Below are 16,551 nucleotides of genomic sequence, written 5' to 3' on the forward strand. Positions count from 1 at the left end.
CATACTCACTCATACTCACTCACACTCACGCTCACTCATACTCACTCACACTCATACTCACTCACACTCATACTCACTCACACTCATACTCACTCACACTCATACTCACGCTCACTCACACTCACGCTCACTCATACTCACTCATACTCACTCACGCTCACTCATACTCACTCACACTCATACTCACTCACACTCATACTCACGCTCACTCATACTCGCTCACGCTCACTCATACTCACTCACACTCACGCTCACTCATACTCGCTCACGCTCACTCATACTCACTCACACTCACGCTCACTCATACTCACTCATACTCACTCACACTCATACTCACTCACGCTCACTCATACTCACGCTCACTCATACTCACTCACGCTCACTCATACTCACTCATACTCACTCACACTCATACTCACGCTCACTCACACTCACGCTCACTCATACTCACTCATACTCACTCACACTCACGCTCACTCATACTCACGCACACTCATACTCACTCACTCACTCACACTCACGCTCACTCACTCACACTCATACTCACGCTCACTCATAGTCACTCACACTCATACTCACTCACGCTCACTCATACTCGCACACTCACGCTCACTCATACTCACTCACTCACACTCACGCATACTCACTCACACTCATACTCACTCACGCTCACTCATACTCACGCTCACTCATACTCACTCACACTCATACTCACTCACACTCATACTCACGCTCACTCATACTCACGCTCACTCATACTCACGCTCACTCATACTCACGCTCACTCACACTCACTCACACTCACGAACACTCATACTCACACACACTCATACTCACGCACACTCATACTCACGCACACTCATACTCACGCACACTCATACTCACGCACACTCATACTCACGCACACTCATACTCACGCTCACTCACACTCATACTCACGCTCACTCATACTCACGCTCACTCACGCTCACTCACGCTCACTCACACTCACTCACGCTCACTCACACTCACGCTCACTCACACTCACGCTCACTCACGCTCACTCACACTCACGCTCACTCACACTCACTCACACTCACGCTCACTCACACTCATGCTCACTCACACTCACGCACACTCACACTCACGCACACTCACACTCACGCACACTCACACTCACGCACACTCACGCACACTCACACTCACTCACACTCACACTCACTCACACTCATACTCACTCACACTCATACTCACTCACACTCATACTCACTCACACTCATACTCACTCACACTCATACTCACTCACACTCATACTCACTCACACTCATACTCACTCACACTCATACTCACTCACACTCATACTCACGCACACTCATACTCACGCACACTCATACTCACGCACACTCACGCTCACTCATACTCACTCACACTCATACTCACTCACACTCATACTCACTCACACTCATACTCACTCACACTCATACTCACTCACACTCATACTCACTCACACTCATACTCACTCACACTCATACTCACGCACACTCATACTCACGCACACTCATACTCACGCACACTCATACTCACTCACACTCATACTCACGCACACTCATACTCACGCACACTCATACTCTCACACTCATACTCACTCACACTCATACTCACTCACACTCATACTCATGCACGCTCATGCTCACTCACACTCATACTCACTCACACTCACTCACACTCACACTCACTCATACTCACGCTCACTCATACTCACTCACACTCACTCACTCACTTTCACACTCACGCTCACGCTCACGCTCGCTCATGCTCACGCTCAAGCTCACTCACGCTCAAGCTCACTCACGCTCATACTCACGCACACTCATACTCACGCACACTCATACTCACGCACACTCATACTCACTCACACTCATACTCACGCACACTCATACTCACGCACACTCATACTCACGCACACTCATACTCACTCACACTCATACTCACGCACACTCATACTCACGCACACTCATACTCTCACACTCATACTCTCACACTCATACTCACTCACACTCATACTCACTCACACTCATACTCATGCACGCTCATGCTCACTCACACTCATACTCACTCACACTCACTCACACTCACACTCACTCATACTCACGCTCACTCATACTCACTCACACTCACTCACTCACTTTCACACTCATCCTCACGCTCGCTCATGCTCACGCTCGCTCATGCTCACGCTCGCTCATGCTCACGCTCACTCATGCTCACTCATGCTCACTCATGCTCACTCATGCTCACTCATGCTCACTCACGCTCACTCATGCTCACTCATGCTCACGCTCACTCATGCTCACTCATGCTCACTCACGCTCACTCATGCTCACTCATGCTCACTCATGCTCACTCACGCTCACTCATGCTCACTCATGCTCACTCATGCTCACTCACGCTCACTCACGCTCACTCATGCTCACGCTCACTCATACTCACTCACACTCATACTCACTCATGCTCACGCTCACGCACACTCATACGATTACGCTTTGAAACGGTCTATACTGTATAAAGCGTTATATAAATAAATGTGATTATACACACCAGTATATCATTGATTGAACTATTAAAATCTGAAGTGATTTTCCTGTGTGATTTCAGAGAGCGAACTCCTCCACGACCGCAGGGACAGCGGCCCGAACCGGAGAATCGTGGCGTGAGTATCTCTAACACACTCGCATAACACACACATATATTACACACACAGACAATATGAGATCAATCTATATACATTTGCAACGCAATCATTGCACAAGACTTTTGTGATGAAACGGTTACACGGATGACGGCTGCTGTAGTAATTCATTAGTCTAACGAGCGTCCCGGCGGGGCTTATTAAGCGTCTCTGCGGGCGGACGCTGGAGCGGGTGATGACAACATCTGACGTTTAACGTTGCATCACATTCTGCTCTCAACTCTTAAAGTTCTTGCGTAGTGATTATTTACTGGATAAAAAGTGTACACATATTAAAGGACTAGGTGTCCTCAAAACGTTCATGTCGAGAACAAAGCAAATCCACTGATGAGATTGACACGGTAAAACCCATCGTTACTGTTCCTATCACTGTGTGTCAAAACATAGTCATCGTTATTATACACACAGTTATTATCAGGAGATAAAAAATCTAATATTTAGAAAATTAGTACATGCTAGTCATAATTCTCATTAAAGAGTCAAAATTAGGATAAAAATGTTGAAAATATGAGGAAAAATGTTTGAATTGCTTTGTCTCAAGTCAGAATTTTGACTTTTTATCACTTCGGTCATAAATATGATCTTTCGAGTCCATTTAATAACATGTATGTTAAGTCAACATTTTATGTCATGATTCTGACTTTTTAAGGCAGTTTCCACTTTATGTAATTGATAATTCTGAGTTAAATCAGGATTTTGACTTTCATCATTTGAACTGTGATAGTCTTTATGACTTAATTATCTTATTATGATTTAAACTTTTTGTCACAATTTTGACTTTTTATGTCTTCAGCCATCATAATTTTGACTTTTTAAGTTAGTTTAGACTTTTTATATCATAATCATGACTTTTCATGAATTCATGGATTCATGAATTTTGACTGAATTTCAACCATAATGTCAGAATTATGACTTTTTGAGTCAAAATTTTCTCATTGTCATAATTAATTTTTTTTGACTCGACAGTTTTTTGTGTAATTTTGACTATCAGATTCAGATATGATAATGAGCGTTTGCTTTCCGACCAATCACAGCAGAGCAGCTCTCAGAGAGGCGGGGTTTAGAGATTGAATCTTCGAACAAAACTTTTCAGACTCTGAATTGATTGAGTGCAATATATATTATAAGAAAATGAAAGCGTTTTTGACCTTGATGCATGTGACCCTGTTGAAGGAAACCCAAAACAACATTAGAAACCTTTAATAGAGGCTTTAAATTCAGCTTCGTGTTCCACAGAGGTCAGTCACTCAGGTTTGGAATGACATAAGGAAGAGCAAATGATGCAAATTTAAGATTTGAAGATGAGATTGGCCGTGTGTGTGTGTGTGTGTGTGTTTGCAGGGATTTCAGGGCTTTGGCTTCGGAGACGGCGGCTTCCAGATGTCGTTCGGCATCGGGGCTTTTCCTTTCGGGATCTTCGCCACGGCGTTCAACATCAACGACGGGAGACCACCTCCAGGTACCAGAATACGGAAACTTTCATCTGCGTTAAGAAGTTATTAATAAACTGATTGTGTAAACATTGTGTTTGTTCACTCAAGATAGAAGGATGATGCAAATTAATCACTGAGTCATTTTGCTTCTCCAGTAAATGTATCTTGATTCTGGGGCTCTTCGCTCATTTTTGACTGAAAATTTAAAAAAAAAAAAAAATCGGAATGTTAGGAAACTTGGTAAAGGTTTTGGCACTTGCTGTGTGAACACACACACACACACACACACACACACACGATCTGAACAGGTGAAATGGTGCTGATAATAATCGCCACACTTGTGCTGCTCGCGGTCAGAAACGCCGCATTGTAAATGAATGAGAGTTTCCTCTAGTGGAAGCGTTTGGTACTGCAGCCGAACAACATCTCACTGAGAGATCATTTACTGACATATCACACACACATCTCACACACACACACACACACACACACACACACACATATCACACACCTGTGCAGATTTATGCCTTTGGGTTCTCTGTTCTAGAGGAAAACATGATTTTGAAAATATAGATTTCATATAAAAACTGAAAATAGTATTTAGCACATTTTTAATATCAATAAACGTAAAATTCTGTATCTTTTTCTAAGTTCACTTTTAAAACTGTTTCCTCTTCATCAATAATGTGCAAGTGTGGTGTGTGTAAAGAGATCAGACTTCAGTGTGTCGCTCTAAAGCGCTCCAGATTGACCAGTTTAAGCTGGACATCACATCTACAGCTCTGTGCTCAGAACGCCAATAAATGGATTATAAATACAGCGGAAATATCATTTAGTGCCATACAATCCCCTAAAAATACAAAATATTAAATAAAAAAACATTATCAAACTAAAATATAGTAAAAAAAAAAAAAATCGGTAATTTTTGACCGACACGTGAAGAGCAGCCGAGGGTTGGGAATGTTTAGATATTTGTGCTGTAAAACAATTATGCAATGAAACTGAGTCTGTCAGAAATTAATCTAATAATGCAATCTTGAGATCAATAAAAAAATACAACTTTTTTTTTTTATTATTGTATGATTATAGTTTATGTCTGTTGTGCACTTTGGTCAGCATTCATGTTGTAAGGTGCTATATAAATACACTTGACCTTTTGACCCCGCAGCGGCTCCAGGGACCCCTCAGCACACGGATGAGCAGTTCCTGTCCCGCCTCTTCCTGTTCGTGGCGCTCCTCATCATGTTCTGGCTGCTCATCGCCTGAGCGCACATCATGCTTCTCTGATCAGTGTTTCTGTCTGCTTTCCAAGACCATTTAGCTTGTGTTAAGCAACAACTCACTTCATCATGATTTATTTCCCCAGAAAACAACACATAATATCCGATGGTATTTTACTCCTCTAGTAAATGCTTCTTGATTTGAGTATTTTTAGATATTTGGACTGGAAACAAGACAGAAACACTGAGTATGAAAAGCATTTTTGACTACATTATGGATCTTCCTGAAGAACTGAAGGCTAAAGATACATTAAAATCTGTGCGAGTGTGTGTGCGAGTGAGTGTGCGAGTGAGTGTGCGAGCGTGTGTGCGAGTGTGTGTGTGTGTGTGTGTGTGCGAGTGTGTGTGTGCGAGCGTGTGTGCGAGTGTGTGTGTGTGTGTGTGCGAGTGTGTGTGTGTGCGAATGTGTGTGTGTGCGAATGTGTGTGTGTGCGAGTGTGTGTGTGTGCGAGCGTGTGTGCGAGCGTGTGTGTGTGTGTGCGTGCGTGTGTGTGTGTGTGTGTGTGTCCTGATGGGATTTTGAAAATAAACTCTTCTTTTTCTATGAAAGAGATTGCATGCGTGCGAGACTGTAAACGACTCTTCTGCTCCTAGATTTTAAATAAATTCAACTTTCAAATCGATCATTGGATTTTTCTACAATTTCGGTGCCAAATGATGTCACTCGTGTTAATACTGCGAAATAATATTTGTAGAAATCCTATAAATGTTCTTCTGAACAATAACCTTGAATACTTCACTTCAGCGTTTAATTTTTCCTTTTAATCAACACTTTCAATGTTTATCTTTCAACATGATTGTTGATTGTTAAGAGGTTTTAATAGAGGTTAAAAATAATTCAGTCTTAATAGCACACGACGATTTATTCATATAGAATGACAATGTTTATTAAGCTTTCGGGAACATTTGTGAGGGAATGTTGTGTGTGAAAAGCATAAGCACATGTTGACTGTCCAGATGCTGATTAAAATTAATTTTAAACATGTTTTTGAAGGGGTTTTTATTTACTCAATATCAGCCGTCTCCATCACTTTCTCTTCTAATAAACTGAAGTCATACGCATGATCTAAGAGTCAAAATTATGATCAAATGTTGAAAATATGAGGAAAAAGGTTGAAATTACTTTTTTGTCTCCAGTCAGAATTTTTACATTTTAATGTCATTAATTATGATTTTTTAAGTCAATTTAATTTAATAATTCTGACTTTTTAAGGCACTGTCGGCTTTTTATATCATTGATAATTATGACAAATCAGAATTTTGACTCATAATTTTAACTGTCATATTTATTACTAAAGTAAATTTTGACTTTTTACGTTGTCAGAATTTTGACTGTCATAATTTCAACTGCCACAATTATGATTATGACTTAATTATATCTTATGATAACGTATTGTCATCATTTCAACTTTTTTACTTTTTACAGCTTCAGTCAGAAGCAGTTTTGACTTTTTATATCATAATTATGACTAGTATTTCAAAATTCTATTCATAATTTCAACCATAATGTCATAATTAATTTAAACTTTTTGTGCAATTTTTAAGATAAAATGTTGTCCATGTCAGTTAAGACTTTTGTTTAAAATTAATTTAGAATTACAGGAGAGAATTATAGACTTAATTATATCTTATGATAACTTATTGTCATAATTTCAACTTCTTGACTTTTTACAGCCTCAGTCAGAAGAATTTTGAGATTTTGACTATCAAAATTTTGACTTTTTATATCATAATTATGACTTATTTCAAAATTTTACTCATAATTTCAACCATTATGTCATAATTAATTTAAACTTTTTGTGCAATTTTTAAGATAAATTGTGTTCAAGTCAGTTTCGACTTTTGTTTAGAATTAATTTAGAATTATGACTTTTTAAAGTCAGTTTAGACTTCTTATATCATAATTGACTTTTCAGAATTTCAACTATATCGTAATTATGGCTTTTTCAGTCATACTTATAACTTTTCATCTCATAAACATGACTTGACTCACAAAAGCATGATTTTTTCTCCCTTATGTGACCAAAACGATCTTCCATTACCCGTTTGCACTGAAGTAATTCCTGATAGTGTGTGTGTGTGTGTGTGTGTGTGTGTGTGTGTGTGTGTGTGTGTGTGTGTGTGTGAAACCACTGTTTGACTCATTAACTCTTCATCACTTGATCATTAATGCTGTGTTTCACCAGATCATGATTGGCTGGTATATGGACGACTTATTAAAATACAAAAAAATACAAAATAAAAAATGCATGCAGTAGCAGTTCAAGATATTTAATGATGCCAGAACATTTTCACTAGTGATATTTTACAAAACAGGGTCTTTCGTGCCACTAAATCTCTAATCAAACCCAGTCAAACGCTGAGGGACTTTATTCCCACCTTCATACTGAGATATGTACAAAAATAAAGCATGTTTTAATCTAAGAGACGCAGTCAGATGTTCCAGTGTGGAGTTACTTCTACTTTTATTGAGTGAAAGATCTGGAGTTCATTGGTCTTTAAACTCTGAAAAGTTGAAATTACTTTTTTGTCTCAGGTCAGAATTCTGATACTTTAATGACATAATGTCATACATTTTAAGTCAACATTTTGTGTCATAATTCTCGCATAATTCTGCGCATAAACTTTTTTAAGGCACTTTTTATATCACTCATAATTATGACTTAAATCATATAAAACTGTCATATTTGAAGTCAATTTAGACTTTTTACGCGTTAAGTCAGTTGAAATTATTACAGTCTAAATTCATTATGACTTAGTGTCATAGTTTAAACCTTTTGTCGTAAAAAAATAACTATACATTTTTTTTTACTTTTTATATCATAATTATGACTGTCAGAATTTTGACTGATAATTTCAACCGTCATAATTCCAACTTTTTGTTGCAATTTTCACTCAAGTCAGTTTAAAAAAAAAATGACATCTTAAGTCAGAATTTTGAATTTATATCAGAATTTTGACTTATAATGAGTCCAACATTTTGTAGCAATTTTGGCTTACGTCAGTTTAAACTTTTTTACACCTTAAGTCAGAATTTTGAATTTATATCAGAATATTGACTCATAATTTCAACCATAATTTCATAAGTCCAACTTTTTATCGCAATTTTGCCTTACGACAGTTTAAACTTTTTTACATCTTAAGTCAGAATTTTGAATTTATATCAGAATATTGACTCAGAATTTCAACCATAAATTTCATAAGTCCAACTTTTTGTCGGAATTTTAACTCAAGTCAGTTTCGACTTTTTTACGTCTTAAGAAGAATTTTGACTTTATATAAAAATTTTGACAGTCATAATTTCAACCATAATTTCATAAGACCAACTTTTTATCGCAATTTTGCCTTACGACAGTTTAAACTTTTTTACGTCTTAAGTCAGAATCTTGACGGTCATAATTTCAACTGTAATTGCCAGTCAGATGTTTCCGGGCTCCAATGTAAAGTGTACTTGTATTGAGTCCGACACCAGTGTGTTCACTGGTCCATGAACTCCGCGTCGAACATGATCTTCTGGATCTGCATTTTAACCGCGGCTCTTTTCTGTGGCGTCAGTCTTTTGAGGGCCGGGACGAAACTCAAGAGGAACAGCTCGTCCTCATCCAAGGCTTTCTGGACGCTCTTTAGAGGCTCGTTCTCTGAGACCCGTGTGTGTGTCTGATCCTCTGAGACCCGTGTGTGTGTCTGATTCTCTGAGGTCTGCGCTGATGAACCGGACGCCGGCGCCCCCTTCAGGCCCGGAGGAAGAGCGGAGACCAGCGGCCTCAAGTGTTGCAGTGGTTTGAGCTGGGCCACGATAGACAGGGGCATTATGGGATTCAACGGGATCGCCGCTTTGAGCGGATGCTTGGGCTCAAACCCGCCATCACTCTTTGCTTTGTTTCCCAGGCTGGACTTTGAGTCTCCGCCGCTGGACTCGTCGAGCGACTCCTCGGGCGAATCGTGAGCGCTTCCGTCCCCGTCATCCGGATCCTCCAGAGCCTCGGCTCCACTGGGAATCTTCCTCTTCCTGATGTGATTGTCCAGGAACGAGAGGCTTTCTCTGTGTGGCCAGTAATGCAGGCGCCGGCCTCCTTCTTCTCTCTTCAGCTTGCAGAGTCTCCGCTCTCGGATGTATCGGTCCCTGATGGTCTTCCATCTTCTCTTGCACTCCACCACTGCAGCAGGAGAACAGTGTTAAACTCACACACACACACACACACACACACACACACACCACTGCAGCGGGAGAACAGTGTTAAACTCACACACACACACACACACACACACACACCACTGCAGCAGGAGAACAGTGTTAAACTCACACACACACACACACACACACACACACACACACCACTGCAGCGGGAGAACAGTGTTAAACTCACACACACACACACACACCACTGCAGCGGGAAAACAGTGTTAAACTCACACACACACACACACACCACTGCAGCGGGAGAACAGTGTTAAACTCACACACACACACACACACCACTGCAGCAGGAGAACAGTGTTAAACTCACACACACACACACACACACACACACACCACTGCAGCAGGAGAACAGTGTTAAACTCACACACACACACACACACACACACACACACACACACACCACTGCAGCGGGAGAACAGTGTTAAACTCACACACACACACACACACCACTGCAGCGGGAAAACAGTGTTAAACTCACACACACACACACACACCACTGCAGCGGGAGAACAGTGTTAAACTCACACACACACACACACACACACACACACACACACCACTGCAGCGGGAAAACAGTGTTAAACTCACACACACACACACACCACTGCAGCGAGAAAACAGTGTTAAACTCACACACACACACACACACCACTGCAGCGGGAGAACAGTGTTAAACTCACACACACACACACACACACACACACACACACACACCACTGCAGCGGGAAAACAGTGTTAAACTCACACACACACACACACACACACACACCACTGCAGCGGGAGAACAGTGTTAAACTCACACACACACACACACACACACACACACACACACACACACACACCACTGCAGCGGGAAAACAGTGTTAAACTCACACACACACACACACACACACACCACTGCAGCGGGAGAACAGTGTTAAACTCACACACACACACACACACACACCACTGCAGCGGGAGAACAGTGTTAAACTCACACACACACACACACACACACACCACTGCAGCGGGAAAACAGTGTTAAACTCACACACACACACACACCACTGCAGCGGGAAAACAGTGTTAAACTCACACACACACACACACACACACACACACACACACACACACACACACCACTGCAGCGGGAAAACAGTGTTAAACTCACTCACACACACACACACACACACACACACACCACTGCAGCGGGAAAACAGTGTTAAACTCACTCACACACACACACACACACACACACACACCACTGCAGCGGGAAAACAGTGTTAAACTCACACAAGCCCCTTTCACACAGAGATTCCGGAAAATACACGGATAAAGTGACCCGGGATTTGACCCGGGTTCGTTTGAAAATGGTTCATTCACACTGCCAGTGATTTGCCGGAATCAGAGAGCGCGTTCACACACAACCCGGGTATGTCCCGGATAGACGCGTGACGTTATGATGTGACGTATAAGGTGGCGAACGATCTCAGCTTCGGCGCGGATTGCAAGGAGCTCTCGGGTCTCTGCTTCAGTCCAGTTTGCAGACATCTTTTCGTTCTTTCTTGTATCGATGACGAACACAAACTTTCTTCTAACAGAGTAACACGATAACTACGTCATTGCGAAGGCTCGTGCATCATCACTACGACACACCCCTTACGGCATTTGTCCTGGCTTTTGTTCACACAGCGCGCGTTCCGGGTCTGAACACGGCAATGTTACTAGGTCCCCAACCCGGCATCGATCCCGGCATTAAACCCGGGTCGTGTTTGCGTTCACACAGAAGGCGTTCCGGCAATTTGCCGGCAATTTGCCGGGTTCAAAGTGCTGTGTGAATGGGGCTACACACACACACACACACACACACACCACTGCAGCGGGAGAACAGTGTTAAACTCACACACACACACACACACACACACCACTGCAGCGGGAGAACAGTGTTAAACTCACAGACACACACACACACACACACACACACACACACACACCACTGCAGCGGGAGAACAGTGTTAACCTCACACACAAACACACACACACACACACACCACTGCAGCGGGAAAACAGTGTTAAACTCACACACACACACACACACACACACCACTGCAGCGGGAGAACAGTGTTAAACTCACACACACACACACACACACACCACTGCAGCGGGAAAACACCGTTAAAGGAGTTCACTCTAAAATGAAAATTACCCCCTGATTTACTCTCCCTCAAGCCATCCTAGGTGTATATGACTTTCTTCTTTCAGACGAATACAATCAGAGTTATATTAATAAACACCCTGATGCTTCCGAGCTTAATAATGGCAGTGGATTGCAACCATCAGTTTAAAGCTCATAAAAGTGCATCTATCTTTCATTCAAGGGCTAAATTAAATAAGTCCTTGAGAGCTGCATTGTTGCATTCCAGCCCCTCAGCAACACTCCTGAACTCCCGGTGAACTCCCTCAGGTCAGTCCCTCGTTGACGGAGGCACCTTAGTGCAGTGACCGGGAACATGCGCTGGCATATGGGGCTGCAGGCAGTGGAGGCTGGCAGATTGTGCGTGAGGTTGAGAGGTACCGACTAGAGATAGTCGGGCTCACCTCCACGCACGGCTTGGGCTCTGGAACCACACTCCTCGAGAGAGGATGGACTCTTCACCACTCTGGAGTTGCCCGTGGTGAGAGGCGGTGGGCTGGTGTGGGTTTGCTTATAGCCCCCCAGCTCAGCCGCCATGTGTTGGAGTTCACCCCGGTGAACGAGAGGGTCGCTTCCCTGCGCCTTCGGGTCGGGATAGGTCTCTCACTGTCGTGTGTGCCTACGGGCCGAACGGCAGTACCCGGCCCTCTTGGCGTCTCTGGGAGGGGTGCTGGGAAGTGCTCTGACTGGGGACTCCGTCGTTCTACTGGGGGACTTCAACGCCCACGTGGACAGTGACAGGGGCGTGATTGGGAGGAACGGCCCCCTGATCTGAACCCGAGCGGTGTTCTGTTATTGGACTTCTGTGCTAGTTACAGCTTGTCCATAACGAACACCATGTTCAAGCATAAGGGTGTCCATCAGTGCACGTGGCACCAGGACACCCTAGGCCGGAGGGCGATTATCGACTTTGTGGGGGTTTCATCCGACCTCCGGCCGTATGTCTTGGACACTCGGGTGCGGAGCTGTGCACTGATCACCACTGGTGGTGTTGGATCCGATGGCGGAGGAGGAAGCTGGACAGACTCGGCAGACGCAAGCGTACGGTAAGGGTCTGCTGGGAACGTTTGGCCGAGTGTCCTGTCAGAGAGATCTTCAACTCCCACCTCCGGCGGAGCTTCGACCGGATCCCGAGGGAGGCTGGAGATATTGAGTCCAAGTGTACCATGTTCTCCACCTCCATTGTCGACGCGGCCGCTCGGAGCTGTGGCCGTAAGGTCTCCGGTGCCTGTTGAGGCGGCAATCCCCGAACCCGGTGGTGGACACCGGAAGTAAAGGATGCCGTCAAGCTGAAGGAGGAGTCCTATCGGGCCTGGCTGGCTTGTGGGACTCCTGAGGCAGCTGACGGGTACCGGCAGGCCAAGCGGAGTGCAGCCCGGGTGGTTGTGGAGGCAAAAACTCGGGCCTGGGAGGAGTTCGGTGAGGCCATGGAGAAGGACTACCGGCTGGCCTCGAAGAGATTCTGGCAAACTGTCCGGTGCCTCAGGAGGGGGAAGCAGTGCCCTACCAACATCGTTTACAGTGAAGGTGGGCAGCTGTTGACCTCAACTGGGGATGTCGTCGGACGGTGGAAGGAATACTTCGAGGATCTCCTCAATCCCACCTTCACGTCTTCCATTGAGGAAGCAGAGGCTGAGGGCGAGGAGGTGGACTCGTCCATCACCTAAGCTGAAGTCACCGAGTCACAGAGGTAGTCAAGAAGCTCCTCAGTGGCAAGGCACCGGATGAGATCCGCCCTGAGCACCTCAAGTCTCTGGATGTTGTGGGGCTGTCTTGGCCGACACGTCTCTGCAGCATCGCGTGGCGGTCGGGGACAGTGCCTCTGGGATGGCAGACCGGGGTGGTGGTCCCTCTTTATAAGAAGGGGGACCGGAGAGTGTGTTCCAACTACAGGGATCACACTTCTCAGCCTCCCTGGGAAAGTCTATGCCAGGGTACTGGAGAGGAGAATTCGGACTGTGTCCCTCGTGGCGGCCTGTGGAGGGTGCTCCGGGAGTATGGGGTCCGGGGTCCTTTGCTAAGGACTGTCCGGTCCCTGTACGGCCGGAGCAGGAGCTTGGTTCGCATTGCCGGCAGTAAGTCAGACTTCTTCCCGGTGCATGTTGGACTCCGGCAGGGCTGCCCTTTGTCACCGGTTCTGTTCATAATTTTTATGGACAGAATTTCTAGGCGCAGCCAGGGGCCGGAGGGTGTCGGGTTTGGGAACAACACGATTCCGTCTCTGCTCTTTGCGGATGATGTTGTCGTGTTGGCCCCATCAGAACTTCAGCATGCACTGGGACGGTGTGCAGCCGAGTGTGAAGCGGCTGGGATGAGAATCAGCACCTCCAAATCCGAGGCCATGGTCCTCATTCGGGAAAGGGTGGCGTGCCCACTTCAGGTTGGTGAAGAGTTCCTGCCTCAAGTGGAGGAGTTCAAGTATCTCGGGGTCTTGTTCACGAGTGAGGGAAGGATGGAACGGGAGATTGACAGACGGATCGGTGCAGCTTCTGCAGTAATGCGGTCGATGTACCGGTCTGTCGTGGTGAAGAAAGAGCTGAGCCGCAAGCTCTCGATTTACCGGTCAATCTACGTTCCTACTCTCAACTATGGTCATGAGCTGTGGGTCATGACCGAAAGGACAAGATCCCGGATACAGGCGGCCGGGATGAGCTTTCTCCGCAGGGTGGCTGGGCGCTCCCTTAGAGATCGGCTGAGGAGCTCGGGCACTCGGAGGAGCTCAGAGTAGAGCAGCTTCTCCTCCACAGCTGAGGTGTTCCGGGCGCGTCCCACCGGAGGAGAACCCGGGGAAGACCTAGGACACGTTGGAGGGATTATGTCTCACGGCTAGCCTGGGAACGCCACGATGATTAAATCAGAAGAAAACGAGGCTGGTAACGAGGGAGAGCAGGTGGGATAAACTGACCAATAAAATGTTATGGTATTTTATTTTATGATGGACAGATGCACTTTTATGATGGACAGATGCACTTTTATGATGGACAGATGCACTTTTATGATGGATAGATGCACTTTTATGATGGACAGATTCACTTTTATGATGGACAGATGCACTTTTATGATGGATAGATGCACTTTTATGATGGATAGATGCACTTTTATGACGGATAGATGCACTTTTATGATGGATAGATGCACTTTTATGATGGATAGATACACTTTTATGATGGATAGATACACTTTTATGAGCTTTAAACTGATGGTTGCAATCCACTGCCATTATAAAGTTTGGAAGCGTCCGGATGTTTATTAATATAACTCTGATTGTATTCGTCTGAAAGAAGAGTCATATACACCTAGGATGGCTTCAGGGTGAGTAAATCATGGGGTAATTTTCATTTTAAAGTGAACTACTCCTTTAACCTCGGTGTCTCTGATCAGATGTGTGATTCAACACATGCACAGAATCAGGTTTTTCAACATGCATCATAAAAGTGCATCTTACAGGGACTTTCTGCAGCGCTGGAAAACTAACGGCAGCTCGATAATCTAAAACCAGGACTGATGAAAAACACTTTCTCTTTACTGTCAAAAATGATCCTGATTTTAATGGTAAAAGACTGTAAAAAACGCTTACTTTGGTATTGAACGGATTGTTGTCGGATAAATCATTTATAATGAATATTGCAATATTCCATGCAAAGATAAGAATGGTCAGTTTTGATTTCATGGTAACTTTAAGCATTTTATCATATAAAAGCATTATAAAGCATTATGAACGCTTAACATGCATCATCTGTCAGCCTTCATATAATATAAAAATCAGAAAGAGCCTTATTGACAATGATTTGATTTGTCCTCAGTGAATGAAGCTTCCATGCAAATACAAAACATATAATAATAATAACATAGATTGCATGTGTTAGTGCAATAATGCGCCGTGTTAAGCGTTTTAATGTCTCTTATGGTACAGTATCATAAATCTTCACTCATATAGAGAATCAGAGACTTTATGCCTCAAAGTTGTTCAGAAAACAAACAGAAAGACGCGCGTTTAAACACATCTAGACGGAGCGCAACTGAAGATTGAAATATTAATATATCAACACATGCACTAAATTAATCCCTGTTAACTTCATTATATTATATTATATTATATCAGTTATAACGCCAGCGACGCGTCAATTCAAAAACGCGCCTTTAATAATCAACGCTCATAACCAGTTTGATTGAAACGGACGCGTTGTAGTTTGTTGAGTCTCCAGCTGTAAATATGTGTGTAAAATCATCAAGATCAACAGAACAGAAACACTTTTCAAAGTCAAACGCGTGTCGAGCGCGCGTGATGTTGACGCACTGACCGGAGAGCCCGACGCACGCGGCGACCTCCCTCCACGCGTTCACGCGCCGCTCGGAACTGCGATAATCGTGCAGCGACGCGTTGTAGAGCACCGGGTAACCGGAGACGCTCTGGATCAGTTTCTCAGCCACGGCCATTGAGTTTATTGAGACGCGTCGATCTGAACGCGCTCCCGGAATTGTTGCACAGGCGCGTCAAAAGTGCGCGTCAAAAGTACGCGACACGCGCCTCTACCGCGCAAGCGGGACGTCATGGCGGGGTTTTTGACCAATGAGATTTGAGTGTGGGCGGGACTAAACAGAGCGTCGCGTCACAAATAGAAACACAAGCGTCAGTCAAAAGGTCTTGATCAGGAATTAAACGCCGAGACAAATATGGCATATTAATATTCAGCCCGTTCATTTCACTGCACTTCTTCTAGTTTAACAAGACTTA

General features: G+C 44.2%; 2 protein-coding genes across 2 annotated transcripts in view; one reads left to right on the plus strand and one right to left on the minus strand.

Annotated features, from left to right (window-relative positions):
* rnf185 (ring finger protein 185) overlaps window positions 1–6,424 on the plus strand; it is a 10,316-nt gene extending 3,892 nt beyond the window's left edge. The window contains exons 5-7 of the mRNA XM_079607602.1: window positions 2,635–2,689; window positions 4,070–4,187; window positions 5,330–6,424. Of these exons, the coding sequence (XP_079463728.1) occupies window positions 2,635–2,689; window positions 4,070–4,187; window positions 5,330–5,427 (271 nt within the window). The 3' untranslated portion in view covers window positions 5,428–6,424. The remainder of the gene's footprint in view (window positions 1–2,634; window positions 2,690–4,069; window positions 4,188–5,329) is intronic.
* A 147-nt stretch (window positions 6,425–6,571) lies between these two features.
* On the minus strand, window positions 6,572–16,343 carry LOC306995740 (uncharacterized protein). The gene is made up of 2 exons (XM_079607601.1): window positions 16,118–16,343; window positions 6,572–9,598 (listed from the first exon to the last, which is right to left on the minus strand). The coding sequence occupies exons 1-2, from the start codon at window positions 16,251–16,253 to the stop codon at window positions 8,919–8,921; spliced, it is 816 nt and encodes a 271-aa protein (XP_079463727.1). The 5' UTR covers window positions 16,254–16,343; the 3' UTR covers window positions 6,572–8,918.
* Window positions 16,344–16,551: the final 208 nt, after the last annotated feature.

Source organism: Phoxinus phoxinus (assembly GCF_949152265.1).
Source record: "Phoxinus phoxinus genome assembly, chromosome: 3".
Lineage (NCBI taxonomy): Eukaryota > Metazoa > Chordata > Actinopteri > Cypriniformes > Leuciscidae > Phoxinus > Phoxinus phoxinus.

Coding starts and splice junctions, on each gene's coding strand:
- LOC306995740 (XM_079607601.1), bottom strand. CDS start 16,253: ATGGCCGTGGCTGAGAAACTGATCCAGAGCGTCTCCGGTTACCCGGTG. Junction 9,599..16,117: donor CGCGTGCGTCGGGCTCTCCG/GTCAGTGCGTCA, acceptor CTCCTGCTGCAG/TGGTGGAGTGCAAGAGAAGA.